The sequence below is a fragment of the Zeus faber genome (genome assembly GCF_960531495.2).
Source record: "Zeus faber genome assembly, chromosome: 17".
NCBI lineage: Eukaryota > Metazoa > Chordata > Actinopteri > Zeiformes > Zeidae > Zeus > Zeus faber.
Window position 1 is genome coordinate 16,524,551 of NC_137204.1, and position 18,571 is coordinate 16,543,121.

Here is an 18,571-nt window from a genome sequence, read left to right on the forward strand (position 1 = left end):
GTCCTCCCTTGCCCTTCCCCTCTTTTCTCTTATCTCAGGCCTCGCCCACACGTACTGTATATGGATATTTCTAAGTACACGTTTTTCCCCCGTTCTTTTCAAAAAAGAATCTCTGTCCACACGAGAACGCAAAAGCCATTTCAATCGCTCACATAAGCCTGCCAGGCCGGTAGGGGGCGATAATATCTCATAAAACTTGATGTCGGAACACCCCAGAGGGCGTTTTCAAGAAGCTCCATTTTACTTCCTCCGCACGAATACACGGAAAAATGAGTTTTGAAAAAAGGACGGGGCTCAAACGCAGCGAAAATACAACGTTTTCAAAAAATCTCCAGATACGTGTGGCCAACGCCTCACTCACGCCCTCACTCTCTGGCCTTCCCAGTTGTATTTTACTCCCATAATCAGATCCACAATAAATCAAATACATTTCCGATAACTTTCCTGTTATCGCTGCTTTGATACTGAGATAAATTTCTCACTTTTATAAATTAGGAGGACTTGACGTGGTTGTGAGAGCGAGCAATCCATCTCCCTGGTAGTTAGAGCGGCGTGGTACCGAACCGCTTCTGAGTGAAAAAACAGCTGCATTTGACCCCTAGTCACAAAAAAAACAACAACCCCACGTACACTTTGTTCTAGGGCACTAGATAACTGATCACACGGGATCATTTTCAAGACGGATGGCTGCATGTGTTCTCCAGCCTCCCTCCCCCGCGCGCCGAGCCCCCGCCACCTGATGAAATCGCTCCGCGTTGACCGGGAGGTCAGCGCTCGATTGGAAGTGGTCAATCAAGAGTGAGTTTCCAGCGGAGCCGGCGGGGCTATAAATCCTCTGCTCCCCACCCCCACCCCCACCCCACCCCCATCACGTCCGGGCTGTAGGCCTCCATGGCCGCCGCCGCCAGTGGTTCTCCACGTCGTCCTTAACGTCCTTCTCCAACACACTCCACACAATTAATTGTTACTCGCCCAGATTGATCGTTCCATTTCCTTTACCAGCGTTTTAATTAATTATTATTTTTTTAAGATCCCTTCCATTTGCCTCGTCGTCAGCGTAATACATGCATTTATGGAAATGTACAGTTTGTCATTTTGCAGGCGTCGGCACCTGCAACAGATGTAGAGTTACTTACATATATATATATATATGCATACATATATATATATATATATATATATATATATATATATATATATATATATATATATAAAATTTGCTTTTGAATTCCTCTAGCAATACGACTGTTATTCAGATGAGATATCCTTTCTCTGATCTTTTTTTTTTTTACAAAAACACGACATACTTTTATAGTGAGTGCTCCCTGCAATATACTGTATCGACGAAAAAAAGAAATACAGAAATGCTTTATTAAATGTTAAATTGCGATATAAATCCGGTCTTCTCCTCTGAAGCGTGGATACAGAGAAGTTTGACACTTTAAGAGTAGTTGAATCATTCGTTGCTGAAATGGAAATGTCACCGCTTGTCACACCTCTACCCCCCCACCCCCGTTTGTGAAATGTGCTTTCTGCAACACTATTGGAAAGTGTCCACACGGTTCCTGAGCGCATACACATATTACATCTGTTTGTGTGAGTTTACCTATGTGCGTGTGTGTGTGTGTGCGTGTGGGCGTGCGAGTGCATGCTCATGTGCGTACATGCGCTGGCATCTCAATGTGTGGCGCTCGCAGAACATCTCACCAGCCGAGGCCCTGCTGCTACCGCTGTGCAGCGACACATGGCAGCACGTGACTGAACAGCTTGAGGACCGCGGCTGAAGCACACCAGCGACCGGCCAACATGCACGCACGCACGCACGCACGCACGCACGCACGCACCCAGTTACACTCTGGAACCAGACTCTCGCCGGTCGATATTCAGTGCATAGGCAGAAATCATCAACTTATTACACGCATGTAATGGATTCTAGTTCTATACCGATAATTTACCGTTAAATTACATACACATGGTATAGATATGACAAAATACTATGAATCTAACGATAAACAATAAATATGAACCTAAAAATAACAAAGACACAATAAAAAAAAGGCCTAAAATAAAATGTATGTATGTAAGTATGTATACTCAATTTCCACACAACCTAAACACAAAAGGACAGATGGCATAAACAATGAACATAAAGAAATGACGATGATGATGATAAAAATAACAATAAACCACAAAAGATTATACTGTAATATAACCGAGGCCTTTGTTTTATGACTAAAACGGCAATGATGGCATCACCGCTGCATGTGACCCTGTAACAAAGCAGGACAATCAAGAATAATAAGGAAGTAATCAGGGCTGCATGCACCCGTGGACGGCTCCTTTGCTCGCCAGCCCTGCATTGCTGCATCACGCTGTTTGGACCAGGCCCTTCATCAAGAGAGCAACAATAGCCCACTGCACACTCGCTGGGGATTTCTCTGTGTTTAATTCTCAGCATTTACAGCGATAACTACAGAGCTGCTCTGTTTTTCGGTATACAGTAATAATAACAGGCCTTTTTTTCATTTCACACTTCCTTTGACGCCCAGACAACACAGATGTATGAACTAAAACATATAACACCACACTTTTTACAATGAAATAATCCCCTGGCACACAGGTTAACACCATCCTGTTAACCTCTAAAAACATCGGAAACATGTAGAACTGTGGTTGTTATTATGGATATAATATATCAATGGTATATTATTATTTTGTGTAAATGTTGTTTGTTTCTATGTTTATTTGTCCCACCCGTGGTAATTCTCCCCCTCTTGGAGTAGTAGTTCTTGAGTAGTTTCATTTGTTTATAGACCCAAACATGATAAATAGTTATCCAAAGAGGGGGGTTGGTGGTGCTTCTCTATAACCAAAAAGCTGTGCTCGTGTCATCCCCCAGGTCGTCCACGGGACGGAATTATTGCAGCAGTTCTTGATGATTTAAGAATTAATAAAGAGTTGCATTGCAGGTTGAGAACTTGCAGACTAACTCTGTCCTAGATGCAGTGGCACAAATACTATGTGTTGTATGCCCAGCATGCTGACAGAACAGGTTGAAAAAAATAATAATAATAATAATAGTAGAAAAAGACCTAACTAAATGCATAAGAATATGTTTGATCACAACAAAATGTGTGCACCTTAGATTTAACTATAAAAACATGTAGGGGATGTTTTAAGGGTTGAGGGGTTAGGGTTTACAATTCAAGCATACAAACAAACAAACAAAAACAAATAGCACTATAGAGGGGAAATTGGAAAAGCTGGCAATAAGGAGAAACAGGAACATTACCAATTTGGATGTCTTCCTGCATTGCATCCTGCATGCAGTAACAGTAACCTCCAATGGTAATTTATTGGAGATAATGCACTTTATTGCACCAGTGGATTAAGTAATGATTATTTTGCGAATTTGCGGTCACACAACGGTCAATTAATCTTTAATGAAAGTGTCGCTTATGAGCCGGAGCGCGGCATCACAATGAGCGGGCGGGCGCTCGCGAAGGCATTTTAAAAGCCTCGGCCACGGCCTACAACTCCCATCTATCACTGCGTAAAAATAGAAACACCGGGAGAGGAGATGGAGTGAGAGCGCTTTTAGCATTCATGGAAGCGTGCGAGGGGCCTGCATCCGACGGACGTGAAAGAAATATATCAGGCGGCGATGTATGCAATCAGATTAACAGGCGTTTTGAGGTGCTATTTATTTAGAGCGCGCTGAGCAGAAGGTTTGCTGGAAATTATGTGCACTGTCAGAGCATGAAGTTGGACGATATCAAATGACTGGAGAGGAATTCCAATATTCACCTTCTATTTCATCAAAACCGGCTCTTCGGGAAGTCGCCGTTCAGAGCGCACCGAGAGCTCGCTCAAACAACCTTTTCTTTTTTTTTTTCTCCCTTCTCCTCAGTAACGTGCGTGACGCACATACGTGACACCTGGCGAAGTCGTAAAGCTGTGAAACTCATAAAAGTTAATGTTTTTTTCCCCCTCACAAGATTCCTCCCCATATTATTACCCAGGGGAGTGTGTTCCTCTAATTCATCCTCCCGTTCCAGCTCCTCTTCCCCGCCGCCGCCGCCGCCTCGGAAAAACGCTCACGGACTCAATTTCGTTTAATGCATCATTATTGCCGTGGAGTGGACCTGAAGAAGCGGAGAAGGTGAGGGGTGAGGCGACAGAGGGGACGAGTGTGGCAGAAAACAGAGGCGGGGGTGGAAAAGCAGAGACGCACCAAGAATAAACACAGACGGCGGAAGCACGAGAGAGGGAGCGAGGAGCGGAAGGAAGGGAAGAAGGGGAAAACCGGCGCGGAGGGACCAAAACCACAGACGCTGCTGAAGTGGATGTCAGGTTCCTCCCTCAATGTCTTTGCCCCCTTGAGTTTTCCTGGCACCGGCGAGGGAAGGGGCGGGGTCTAAGAGGGGGCTGTAGGGGGGAGGAGGGGGGAGGAGGGGGGGGGGGGGGACTGGCTGTTATTGTGCACCCAGCCACTGGCACCGGCACTGTCAGCGAGCGGCGTCGATCCGTGAACTCGCCATCTGGATTCTCCCACAAATCACATTAAAGTTTCAGGCCCAGGAATACATCAAGCTAAATGAATATTGGCTCCGGGGGCCCGCAGACAGGCCTGATGGAAAGACAGAAAGAAAGAAAGAAAGAAAGAAAGAAAGAAAGAAAGAAAGGGAAAAAAATAAAGAAAGAAAGACAGAAAGAAAGAAAGAAAGAAAGACATAGAGGAAAAATAAAGAAACAAAGACAGAAAAAAAGAAAGAAAGAAAGAAAGACAGAAAGAAAGAAAGAAAGAAAGACAGAAAGAAAGAAAGGGAAAAAAGAAAGAAAGAAAAGAAAAGAAAAGAAAGCCCTGTGCAACCCAACTCTTTTGTGGTCAGATGTGGTCCATCAACCACCCACCTCCCCGCGCTCCTCCTCCCACCGCACTCTGCACCTGCTCTCCCGGCCGGGGGCCATGGTCCCGATGAGGTTGCTTGCGGGGAACGAGAAAAGGGAACAAACTCGCTCCTTCGGAAACATTTTAAGGAAACCGAGGAGGGACGGTCTGACGCGCGGGCGTGTAAGGGTCACCGTTTTAAGGGGCTTTTCTCAAATATATCGCTTTCGACCGCGAGAAGAAGTCCCGGATGCCTGAGCTGCAGGGCCCGCCGCGGCGTGGGAACCCTTTCTGCGGGTTCCAGAAGAGACTGCACTGGTGAGGAGGCCACGAAGCCTCGAGCGACAGAGAGTTTCGTGGGGATATGAGTCCAAATTGGAGACTTTTGGTTTCACAACGGTGCCAGTTTGTGAGAGGGCCAGCGACGCGTCCATCGATGCCTTCTGAGGAGCTCTGCGGTGGACCTGCGGCGGCCTGGTCCTGCAGGTCTGCAGCCAGTGGGATCGGGGCGAGCACCCGCTGAGCAGGCCAGCGCACGGAAGTCGTGGCGAGCGGCAGCGACTACCTACGAGCTCCACCAACGGCTCAGGAGAGCCGGGGAGAAATGTACTCGCCACGACCCGCGGCTTTGAGAGGCCTCCACTTCTACCTCACGACGAAACGGCTTGATGTGTCGAACGCAATTTATTTCCCGTGAAGGGAAATCAACTCCCCCCTTCAGGGTATCTCGTTTGATTATTTTAACGACGGAGCCGCGTAACTAACTTTTCTGGTTAAAGCGTGTTTTTTTAGTTTTTTTTTAATCCTGATCAGTGCAGGATTTTAAAAAAGGTGACGCTTTTTTATTTTATTGATCATTTCTTTTTTTTTTTTTTCACAATTATATTTTCCCTCCCATTTACTTTATTATTTTTATTTGTTCAAGTAGACTGCCTTTCTCAAATAAATCTATTTATTGGGAAGTGGTCTGCCTGTTGCTATTCATTAGGCGTTAAGAGTCCAGTAGTCAATGTATTAATTAATTAATTAAACCCATTCGTTACTCCCAACTAAAACAACATGGGAGTGGTGCCCTGATGAGCCAATTATTAATTATAAATTGTGAATCATGAATTATTGATTACGAATTATATATTAAATATTCAGGTAGAGGTGTTAACGCTACAATCGCTTCAGTATGCAGCTCCTGTTTTGTAGTCACTTTACATCGACTGTATCTCCCGGCCTCCGGTGGGAATCTGCGGCTTAACAGTTTGTCATTTCACTTCATCCTCCCTATGAATTTATCAAAGAACATCATAAGTTACGATTTTGGGATTAATGTTTGAGCCGCCTGTGCAGCTTTTCTCTGCTCTATCAGCCTGGAATGGAAAAACAGTAACAATAGCCAACATAAAATCCAGTTGATCCACTGCTCCCCTGGCGCACGCACACGCGCACACACGCACGCGCGTGCACCCACACACACACCCACACACACACACCCACACACACACACACACACACACACACACACACACACACACACACACGAACACACCCTTCCCTCATTGTCTTACTTGTCTTTGTGCTCTTTGTATGCATCGGGAAAATGGGATTGAGGCATTTAACAATCAAAGATATTACGCTGGAATGACAGTGTTGTCGTAAAAAATTAAACAAAAATCATTAGTATTATGTTATATTTGGCGTTTCTGAGTAAGGTCAGAACACACACACACACACACACACACACACACCCACACACAGTCACACTTGTAGTCAGACACCATGCATTTTGACTGCTGACAGCTGAGTGCTTGGGACCGCAGTTTTAAAACCGGAAATGTCAGCTTCTGTGCTTAGATGCTGATTACACAAATAAATATATAACTGTGCAGGCCACGGACGCTCCCTTATCTGCCGCATGTGGTGCTCGAAACAAAGGGAAGGAATAAAACCCTATTGATTTGGTTTCACTGTTTCTTTTTTCCTTTTTTTTTTTCAAGACCTGGCTATAGAACAAAGTACAAAAGTACTCGGAATCAAAAGTTTATGGAATTACTCCAGGTAGCAAATTTCTACCATGAGTGAATCCAGAGAAATACGACTCTACTCTAGAGAAATACTACTCGAGTGTTAAAATAACTAGGAAACTACGACGCTTTTTTGTTTTTTTCAATGTCCTGGCTTAGTGATTAAATCCATCAATCCATGTGAGTTTATATACAGTATATATATGTATATATATATATATATATATATATATATACAGACATACATATATGTATATCATACTGTGTATATATATATATATATACTGTGTATGTATATATATATATATATATATATATATACTGTGTATATATATATTTATTTATTTATTACACTGCCAAGGACTTAAATGAATTCATCATGATTAATGGTGTGATGTTTGTGAGATTAATCACAATTAATTGTGATTAATCGCAATTATTCATGATTCATCACATTTTTTCTAATGTACTCAAATTTGACCATAACGGCAATTATTTCTCTTTGAAATGCACCGCATTGAGCTACAGCCATGCTTTGATATATGTTTCAAGAGCAGAAATACTAGATAATATTTATTGAACCCTATATTTATACACAGTATATCTATACATGCAAATTTGTATTCATTTTTATTTTACATTCATTTGGACAGGTGAGCCATTGCGAAACAGGGTCTCACTCTCAAGGGAGACCTGGTCAGGACGGCAACAGCGACGCACAGAGTTACAGACGGACAGGACGTTCGATATCGCGACGTCATGGAACGCAAATCACGTCGGCGCCGCGTGCAAAATGTGCAAAAGTAGTTGATCTGCATCGGCGTCCACACCCCCAGGCACACGCCCGTTAACAACAAACACAAATCCTTCCGAAGGGATCTCCACGCCGCTATCTCCCGCAACGCAACGTTCAGCATGGATCAGCGCCGCCAGGTGAACGCAAGGGGCCGTGCTTCATTAAACGTGCTTCAGGAGCCGGAGCCCGAAACGCACTGCGATGACTGCAAGCCTCTTCACACCATGTGACAAGTGCAATCCCTTTGAAGCGCGGCGTGATTGTTAAAACACAATCATTACAGCGTGGGCTCGGCGACAAACCCCCTTTTAATTAAGCACGGAAGCGGTAATTGTTCAGAAGAGAAGGTAATTCCACGGAGGAAGGCGGCAACGTTTTTGCCAATGTCACCGAAACTGCGCGTCAAAAAAAAGACGGATAAAGCCGAAACTTTTACCTGTAGAGTTAAAGGGCGTGTCCTTCATCTACCGGATGATCAAATACTTGTCTTCAAAGCAGCACGCGAATACAGTGTGATGTGAAAATAACGCTTTTTTTTTTTTCAATTTTATTCAAAACCTATGGAGTCCTTTGACTGAGTGGTAGAAGTGGGATTTGAAAGTTTTCATCCGGCAGAATGTGTACAGTAATAATAATCCCAACAGGGGAAATGAGGGAGAGCCGATGGGGGAGTCTCTGTAACGCCTGTCGTACCCTAAACTGTGATGTATCCAAGAAAGGAGAAAAACACACACTTGACCACTGTTACGGCAGCTTTCATCATCCTTCTCCCCTGCCAGCAGGAGGAACTCCTCCTCCAGGGTTTTACCATCACTGCTGTGTGTTTCTAGTACAGAACGATTTCCCTTCAAAGGAACATTATCACTAATGAGTAAATGTTATTATGTTTATATACGCCCGCATGTAATCCAGGAGCAAGACGCCTTTTTAGTACTCTGAATGTGATGTAATAAACAAAGAAATGAATACCTTCTACTGCTACAACTAGTAGCACTACTACTACTACTACTACTACTGCTACTGCTACTGCTACTACTAATGCTACTTCTACTACTACTACTACTACTACTACTACTACTACTACTACTTCTACTACTACTACTGCAAATACTAATACTACTGCTCCTGCTACTACTACTGTTACTGCAACTGCTACTGCAACTGCTAGTGCTACTTCTACTACTACTTCTACTACTACTACTACTACCTCTGCTACTACTGCTACTACTGCTACTACTACTACAAATACTAATACTACTGCTACTGCTACTACTACTGTTACTGCAACTGCTACTGCTACTGCTACTGCAACTGCTACTGCTAATACTACTACTACTTCTACTACTACTACTACTACTACTACTACTACTACTACTGCTACTACTGCTACTACTACTACTACTACTACTACTACTATTACTACTACTGCTTCTACTACTACTACTACTACTACTACTACGACTACTACTACTGCTACTACTACTACGAATACTACTACTACTGCTACTGCTACTACTACTACTACTACTACTACGAATACTACTACTACTACTAATGCTACTACTACTACTTCTATTGCTACTACTACTTCTACCATACTACTACTACTGCTACTGCTACTACTACTGCTAATAATACTACTACAACTACTACTACTACTACTGCTACTACAACAACTACTACTACTGCTGCTAATACTACTACTACTATAACTGTTAATACTGCTACTACTTCTACTACTACTACTACTACTACTACTACTACTACTACTACTACTACTACTACTGCTGCTGCCACTACTGCTACTGCTACTAACTGATGCTTTTAGAATATCATTTTATGTTCTGTATATGCACTATTTACATATACTTTTATAGACACAGTATAAAGGTATATTCTTTTGATCCTAAAGTCATTTTCTTGGACTGCAGCAGAAAAAAAGTCGGGTTAAAAAGTAATGAACGCTCTTACATTGCGCAGCGTGCAGAACTTTGATAGCCCTCTCTATTTTTAGTATATACATTATACATTATACCCAGAGTTCGAGTTTCTGCTGTGATGTGGAAACACTTTGAAGAGCTTCCACCGCGTGTTCTGCTATTGTTCTGCACCCGGGCGTTTTCTTTTTTTGATTGTGGAGCGCGACCACGGCGGCGGCTTGATGAAGAGCCGACGCGGCACCTCCAAGCACAGAGAATCGCGAGCCCCAAGTTCCATCCCATAAACCCAAAGACCCCCCCCGTCAAACACCAATTGATGTCCAATCCATGGCGGGGGAAGCGGGGGGGTGGGGGGCATAATATCCCTCCATGTCGCCCTGAGGGAGCGAGGGCTTTCTTGATTTCTTTCCTCGATGATTCTTTTTTTTAAATTTGTGAATGGACAGCGGTGGCGGGGGGGGGGGGGGCGGCGGTCGGAACGGAGGCCCTGAGCCCCTCCCGGCGCCCAAGCCCCGACCCCGCATCCTGCTGTGTTGTAAGGGGGCGGCGGTGGGGGCCGCGTTGTTGTCGTGTTTACCTTGAAGGTGGAGCTTGCTCTCGGGGCTGTGCAGGAGGATGGAGCTCACCGAGTCCAGATTGTCGTAGCTGCTGCATCCCAGCGGCCCCGTCCGTGTCTCCGTCACCTGCACGGGAATTAGGAGCACAAATGGAAGAAACATTCGAGACGGGGGCACTTAGACACGCTGCCGTTGTGTGTGTGTGTGTGTGTGTCTGTGCATGTGTGGGCGCGTGCATGTGTGAGTGTGTTTGTGTGTGTGCATGCTGTGTGTGTGTGTGTGCGTGTGCGTGTGTGTGTGTGTGTGCAGATACACCAGCCTCTACTTGTTTATCTGCATCAATAAGTTAGTGCAGTGTTTCCAAGCCACTTTTCTTCCACAGCACTCTTAACTACGAAATAATCCCGCGGTACTCTGCTATCCTATTAACCGTTGAAATTGTCAGATGTAGAACTGCGCTTATTATAAACGCCGACCAATCGTAAGCAGTGCATGGCATCGTGATTTTTTTTTTAAAAATGGCCAGGGAGTCCGGAGTCACTACGGCAAGGGGGTGAATCTTCGACTCGCAAAATGCAACATCCAGGCAGGGCAAAAAATGAAGCGCGAGGCGTTTGACGTCATTCCTGTCGAAATGCGACCTCACAGCCTGCGTTCCGCCGAAACTCATTCACGTTGGCGTAATTAAATGATTCCGCGGGAATATCATTCACCAGTCGGAGCCGGACCGGCTCTTCCGACGCGTGCGGGAAATCCTCCCTCGCTCGCGGCGCGTCACGCCGACTTAATCAAATGAACAAAGAGTTGGGAAAAGATTGAGCTAATGATTTCACTGAAATGATAGTCGAAAAAAAGTCGAACCTTTCATTGCGACTGATCGTCGTCGCTTTAGGAGTGAAACCCGTTGCGCTGCAGCCGCTATCCTGTCTGGAACTGATTAATAAGATGAATTAGTACGGTCATTTTGATGTTTTTTTTTTGTTTTTTTTTTGTAGATGTATTTTTAAATTTTCTAAGGGGAAGTCGGAACACTTCCCCGCCGCGCCCGGCAGGGTGGCGTGCCGCGGCACTGGGGCTCCCGGACGCCCGACTCTAGCCGCAGCGCACGTCTGAATTTAGAATTCATGCAATTATTAGATAGTAGTCGGAACAAGGATCTTCGGTGATTGTGACGGTGACATCCGTCTTTCCCTTGACGTCTGGAGGAGATAGAATCGTGGAAGAGAATGGCTTCTTCTGGGTGCGGGTTTGACACCGTGTCACCGCGCACGATAGATCAATAGATAATTTCAGAGAATTAAGTCTGGAACACTGAAGGATCGGGAGAGCGGCCGGCAGTGAGAGATGTAAGCAGCTAATGCATTCATTCTAATGATACTTGATATCATTAGAATATATATATAATATATTAATTTATGTATATATATATATATATTTTCAAGATTCAAGATTCAAGATTCAAGATTTTTTATTTGTCACATACATACACATACTTTCATACATATATGCAGTGAAATGTAATGCAACGCACCCGGTGATAGCACACAATATGTCCTAGGAAAAAAAAATAAAGTAAAAAATTCCTTTCTAATAGACCGACTAACTGACTCCTAAAATGTAATACAGTAAGTTGAATACTTATAGAATAAGATAAAATATATAGAATAAAATACAATAAAAATAAAATGAAATAAAATGGAATAGATAGAGGGAATATGCCTATGTATATACAGATATGTGCATTTATACATTTATATATATTTATACATGTATATATATATACATGTATATAGTAGAGACTGCAGACACAGGGAGAGAGGGAAGATGATCGCTTTCCCTTTTGTCTTCAATTGTGTGCACCTGTTAAGACTTGGAATCTATTTCTCAGCACATTTCCATATCGGCCTACGGTTGAAGAATGACGACAAACCGTTGGCATAAATAACGTAACAGCCTGAGAAAAAATGTCACAAGACTCGCCAAATATCCAAAGGAAATAGCCAAATAAGTGGCAGAATGGGTAAAAAGCATGGGTTTAAATGTGAGTAATATGTGGGTAAAAAAATATGAAATGTTTTGTACCCACTTTTTTACCCATACATACCATCTAAATGTTATTTAGATGGTTATAGTGTATACAATGAGTAACAGTGAACGAGTAGGTATAGCATGTGTTAAAACCCCCATGGCAAAGCCCGGGACACGTGGACGACAATGGTGCACAGCGAGTTCCTTTCCAACAAAAAGAAATGCTCTTTGAATTGGACAGCCATTGTCAGCAGACAAAACCCGAGGTGTAATTGAGCCAGAGATTAAAAGAGAGCCAGTCAAAAAATACTCCTAAACAGGGTTTTTTTTTTTGTTTTTTTGATATAGCCGTCCATGACATCTCCCACTTCTTTTCTGTGGGTGATTTCTTTTGTCATAAAAGGTAGAATCTAAATGGATGTTATCCTTGAAAGGGCCCCTACCCTCGAGCGCAGGCTGGAATGGCACTAGACGGAGACTGGTATTATGCTCCCCGTACTCCGGTCCAAAAAGATAATTAGGGGTTTTCAAGTGTGAGGTGCTGCTTCGTACATTTTAAACCACTACATTTAAGACTTGAGAGGAAGAGTTTGCTCTTTACGAGGAAAAAGCGGCGACATTATTTCGTTCCAAAATGTAATGGTCCCTCTTGCATGTCTTCAAAAAGCCAGTTCAAATGCTGCTGAAGTACGAGGACAGAGCTGCTGAATACATAAGAAGGTCCAGACTTTATTATTTTATTTTTATCTATCTATCTATCTATCTATCTATCTATCTATCTATCTATCTATCTATCTATCTATCTATCTATCTATCTATCTATCTATCTATCTATCTATCTATCTATCTATCTATCTATCTATCTATTTATCTATCTATCTATCTATCTATCTATCTATCTATCTATCTATCTATCTATCTATCTATCTATCTATCTATCTATCTATCTATCTATCTATCTATCTATCTATCTATCTATCTATCTATCTGTCTATCTATCTATCTATCTATCTATCTATCTATCTATCTATCCATCTATCTATCTATCTATCTATCTATCTATCTATCTATCTATCTATGACTATTTGTGGTACTGAATGGAGCTTCTCCTTTTTTTTTGTTCGTTCGTCCTTTATGTTGCTGCTGCAGCAGACGGTAGAACGACGAGCAGGAAACGAGACGGATGTAAATAATTGCCCTGGTGTTGGATGTTCAAAAAAAATAAAAATAAAAAATAAAAAATCAAGACCAGACTCTGTTGGAGTCCTGTTCCATATTTTATGATTTTATCAAATCTCGCCAATTTGCATAAGCTCACGTCACCAGGCTCTACTCTACACACGCCGTGACCAAAGCCCCACTGTGCGATTCAGTCATTCTATGTTATGACGCAAATATGTGTAACAAACTGAACGTAATGGAACAGCCAAAGTTGCAATAACTATAATGACATTGTAGAGATTGTAACTATTGTGAAATTACACAATTCCAACACCAATGCATCCTGCGCATAGAATCACACTTACAAACAGTATTGGTTGTATATTTTGCTCTTTCTGTTCTTGATATTTTGCCAGTTTTTTCACAAGAAACTATGAAAACGAGAACAATAGGGTTTCAGCCGCAGGGCCCGAATCCCGAATTAAAGACTGGAGGAGTTGTACTGGCCTAAAAAAATGGGCAATATAGTTATTGCGTGGTGATGTTTTGGATCTAAAAGAGATGGCATCTCACAACACGGCAGCTTCAGGATGAACACCAAACTAAGAATGAAAGGGAGTAGCAGGATATGCCCCGAATGTGCACTGTCAGCAAAGAGCCCCGTGTAAGTCTTATAAATATATCAGATAAATAATACCAGGGACTTTCACAAAATATTTTTTCTTTTTTTTTCTAAAGTTGCCATTCCCGGAATATAACAGAGTTCCCAAATTCCGCATATTGAATGGGCCACTATGTGAGTACGATCAATCAAGCAGGACTTCTCAGATGACACTATCCTAGACTGCCTCACTGTCCACTACATCAACCATGACTTTCAAATTAAAAGCTATGTTGAGAGAGATGGGGAAATATGCCCCTGACTTGATTAGAAAGAAAAAAAACAAAAACTGCAGAATAGCAACAAAGGAGATTTATTTCAATGTCCTAGCGAAAGCCATCGATCTTGGGCAATTTGGTTTCACGAAACAATTAATGCAAAAATGGCTACACTCGGATTCTGTGTAAGAAAAAAATGAACCCCTCCTCCTACAAACAGGCTGAAAATTAGAGATGAAGATGAAGATGCATCCGTTTGACGCATTGCATTTCAGTTTTCCGAAACTGTTTTGGAACTTTTCAACAAAGGATGCTGACATGACACATGTCGTGACATGTCATCCGCACACTCTTCACTTCAAAAATATATGTACAGCACATCTAGATAGGCACAATGAAAGCCACTACCATACAACTGTGTGTCACTGCCGTACCTGTTGGTCCTCATACTCGGCTACATGGTCTATCTAGTTACTGTATTATTCAGTGTCGATCAAAGACCTCAAACAGCGGGCGTCGCATTCTGCACGTGTCCCTGACACCGTGGAACAGAATTTCCGAGCGTCAACATCTCTGATCATTTGGGGTGGGTGCGGGTAGAACGTCGTTATTCGTCGCCATATGCATTGAATAACAACGAGCTCACATCGAATAATAGCGCGGCGCTCTCTAATTACTCCTCTGTCGCAGAAAAACCGCCTCGGCTGGAGGGGGGAAGGAGAACGTGGGAGTGGGGGGGGGGGGGGGGGGGATAAAGAGTGAGAGGAGAGGAGGAGAGCGCTATAGATCTTTCGGCGAGTTGGTGCGAGGGAATTAAGGCTCAAAGTCAGACTGAGGAGGTTGTGGCGGAATGCTGCTGACGTGACAAGCCTCCGAAAGGCGTTTCTGCCGAGCCCGCCGATGGAGGCGGAGATTCGTTTTCGAGGAATTCACGTCAGCGGCAAACTTCAGCCCATCAGACGGCCGAGCCGAAAAAACGGCTTGAGTAATTAAACGCGATGAATGGCTTGATTTAAAGGCGATTCATTGTTTACTGTGACCGCCCTATAATATACAGGAGATTTGCACATCAGAGTATTCTTCCCGACTAGGCTGATGTCCTTTAATACCCCGAAAATAAACTTTATATACTGCATATATAAAAGAGATAGTTTATATAAGGTATATTTGAAAGGATCCATTGATGTTTTCTCTCGCGATTAATCATCGGCAGTGTATTCTCCCCGACAAGGCTGGTGTCCTTTAATACTGCCAAATAGAAAGTTGATACATATTTCAAACCGCCCGTCGCAGCAGGTGGAGCTTTCTCTCCGGTTGTGTCTGGGACAAAGAGGCATCGAAGCTGTGAACGTCGACAGATCACACGCGCGCCGGTACCTGGCGGCGTTGTTGCGGAAAAGAGGATAAAAAAAAAAAAAAAGTAAAGAGAAGTAAAAAAAAGTTAAGCTTCAATCTGCGCAAAAACTCCTCCACGGCGAGCCCGACCGGCGTCATAAAGCCTGCTGTGCGATACGATTTAAACGGTTTTGTTTTCTCCTCAGACGGCTGAAACGTTTGAGGGGATTTGACTCATCGGGGGATGTAAACCGTCCGGCTTTACTACGCCGAAACACCAGCGACGAAACATCACAAAATCGACCCCGGCGCAGCGTGGTGTGATGTCAGTAAGCGGTCGACGGCCGATTTGTACCGCTCCAAATACGACCTCACGGTAACACAAAATGAGTGTGAGCTCGTTTGTTACGGGTGCCGGGTGAAACTTTTCCAAACCGCACGGAAGACATATTTAGCGTGCAGCTTTCGGGCCGCTCTAAGCACGGGGGGGGGGCGCACCCGCCCGGCGAACAAGGACTTTGAAGCGCACGGCGTGGCCTTGCGTGAAGTGCACGCGCAGATTGATGAGAGCGCTAGCCTTGCCTATCCCGCTCGGCGATCTGGACGGATGCTGACAGCGCTCTTTATTCCCCCCTGTTTTGCTGCGCTTATCGCCAGATGAATGAACTACTCCCGCCGCACCCCCCCCCCCCCGCCCCCCGCCCCCCACAAAGGTCACGCCGCTTGATGCATGGAGACCCAGCGGCGTGAAGATCTGTCCTTGGTCGCCTCTGGACAGCCTCCGGAGGGGCCGAAAAAACACAAGGAGGCCATCCTTGGATGTTACGATGGAATAATTACGATGTGTTCCCACGCGTGTGGCCTGCTCCCTGTCCACGTGGGATGGATTTTGTCAGTGCGTCACGCAATTCATTCATTTCTAGAAATTGCATTGTTGCTCCCAAATGATGAAGAGACCCATCCCAGCTTTTAGGGATTATTAGTGATTGACCCTTTGTAATCTCGGTGGCCTGAGAGGGGTGGTGTTCAGCACTTTGGGTGACTGCTCTCCGGCCTCCTTTCTCTGGAGAAAACACCCTAAAGACTGAGTGCTGTGTCCCAGATTATGAAAATAAAGTCCAACATAATAAAAAAATAATAATAATTCAAGGAGCAATCAAGGGATTGAAGTGGGGCCACGGGAAACCGAGGGGATTTGGATTATTGAGCGGGAACAAAAAAGTGGTACAGTATTCCACTGGGTCATCTGCCATCAAGAAATGCATCAGTGTATATATATATATATATATATATATATGTGCACTGTCATGTATATGACTGATACATTAATGGAAACTTTTATTGTTTTATTGCTTGGTGATTGTAACTAGTCTCTGAGTAATTATATTTCTTGGTGGAAAATGTATTTGTTTCTAATATTGTATATACTGTATAATCCAATATTTGGCATATTGGATTATATATACTATATATATATATATATTTATTTATGACCTTCTATGTAAAAAGACTCTTTGGGCACCATTTTTGTCTTGGCTTCAATTATCTTAAATGATATTATATAATATAAATATTTATATAAATGATAAATATATATATATATATATAAATATACTGTATATATATATAGTAAACATTGATTCCCTAGGTTTCGATCTCCTGTGGCATTTCCTAATGGGCAGTTCTGTACTGGTGGCGATTGTGTGTGTGTGTGTGTGTGTGTGTGTGTGTGTGTGTGTGTGTGTGTGTGTGTGTGTGTGTGTGTGTGTGTGTGTGTGTGTGTGTGTGTGTGTGTGTGTGTGTGTGTGTGTGTGTGTGTGTGTGTGTGTGTGTGTGTGAGTGAGTGTGTGTGAGTGTGTGTGTGTGTGTGAGTGTGTGTGTGTGTATGCAAGTGTGTATTAGTCTGTTGCCTGTAGTCTTAAATAGTCTAATGCCTGTCCTGTTGGAGAGCCAAGCTCAAAAGAATTATTGTTGGGGTTGTTGTTCATAAATAAAATGTCAATTAAATTGCTAATTATAAAGACTGGTCCACCTGTTAATGCTTTGGATCAGGATTTGATGACTGAGCGACGTGGAACTCTCTCCCATTGTCTCATCATTCATTCGGAAACAAAAAAACATTTATTTCCATTGTTACAGAGATCAGATCCAATCACCCACAGTTGAGGATAAATAATTTGTGCACGGGGCTTGTTGCTATGCCATTAAAGTGGACTAATCTCCTCCAGAACCATTTGTTTTAATGCGCAATCGGAGTGAACAATGATGTGTTTGCCGTAATTCATCCGAGGCCAGCATTTGGAAAGCGGGATGAAAACGATCCGAAGAACTTATTGTTCTTATATACACATATTGTACGTTCTTTTTGCACCGCTGCACTCTCGGCTACAGGAACAACAGCAGTTTTCTTTCCAAATAAACGTCACGTCTCTTAGGGGTGGTGTTTTTCTTATTTTTTTCCTTTTTTTCTTTTATATTTTTATGGCTGTCTAGCGGCAACATCTCAACCCTTTTGCAGCGGGTCCTGAAGAACCCTTAAAAGGAGCCACCTGATGGAGCCAACGCTGTAAGCGCCGCGTAGGGGACGCGGAGGAGAGGAGTAGCGCGCGGATGATGAAGTGTCTTCATCGTGGGACCGCCTCTGCTGAGCCGCCCTAATCTGCCCATCACCTGCCACTCTCTTAATGACTTGCTATTTCTGGAAACATGAAAATGAAAAGCCAGACCCCCACCCCCCAATCCACACGCCTGGCGCCTCCGCGGTGTGACCACACTTGAACATGTTGGGGAGATGTTTCAACCCGCAGCGAGATGAAACTCCCACTGGGAGCCGTGACTAACAACTTAGACAGGTCTGGCATGTATGCCGGCGTGCTTCATCATAATTAAAAGTAAAAAAAAAAAAAAAAAGACCATTACACGTCATCTAAAGCGTAAGAAACTCTCGCTTCACTTAAGCCTAAACCTAC

The 18,571-nt window shown here is 43.5% G+C and overlaps 1 protein-coding gene across 1 annotated transcript in view; it reads right to left on the reverse strand.

Moving 5' to 3' along the window:
- The window catches only part of brinp1 (bone morphogenetic protein/retinoic acid inducible neural-specific 1), a gene marked incomplete at its 5' end in the record, with an annotated part of 86,581 nt that overhangs the window by 25,111 nt on the left and 42,899 nt on the right, over positions 1–18,571 (reverse strand). The window contains one exon of the mRNA XM_080017906.1: positions 10,220–10,325. Coding sequence (XP_079874032.1) covers positions 10,220–10,325 — 106 coding nt within the window. The remainder of the gene's footprint in view (positions 1–10,219; positions 10,326–18,571) is intronic.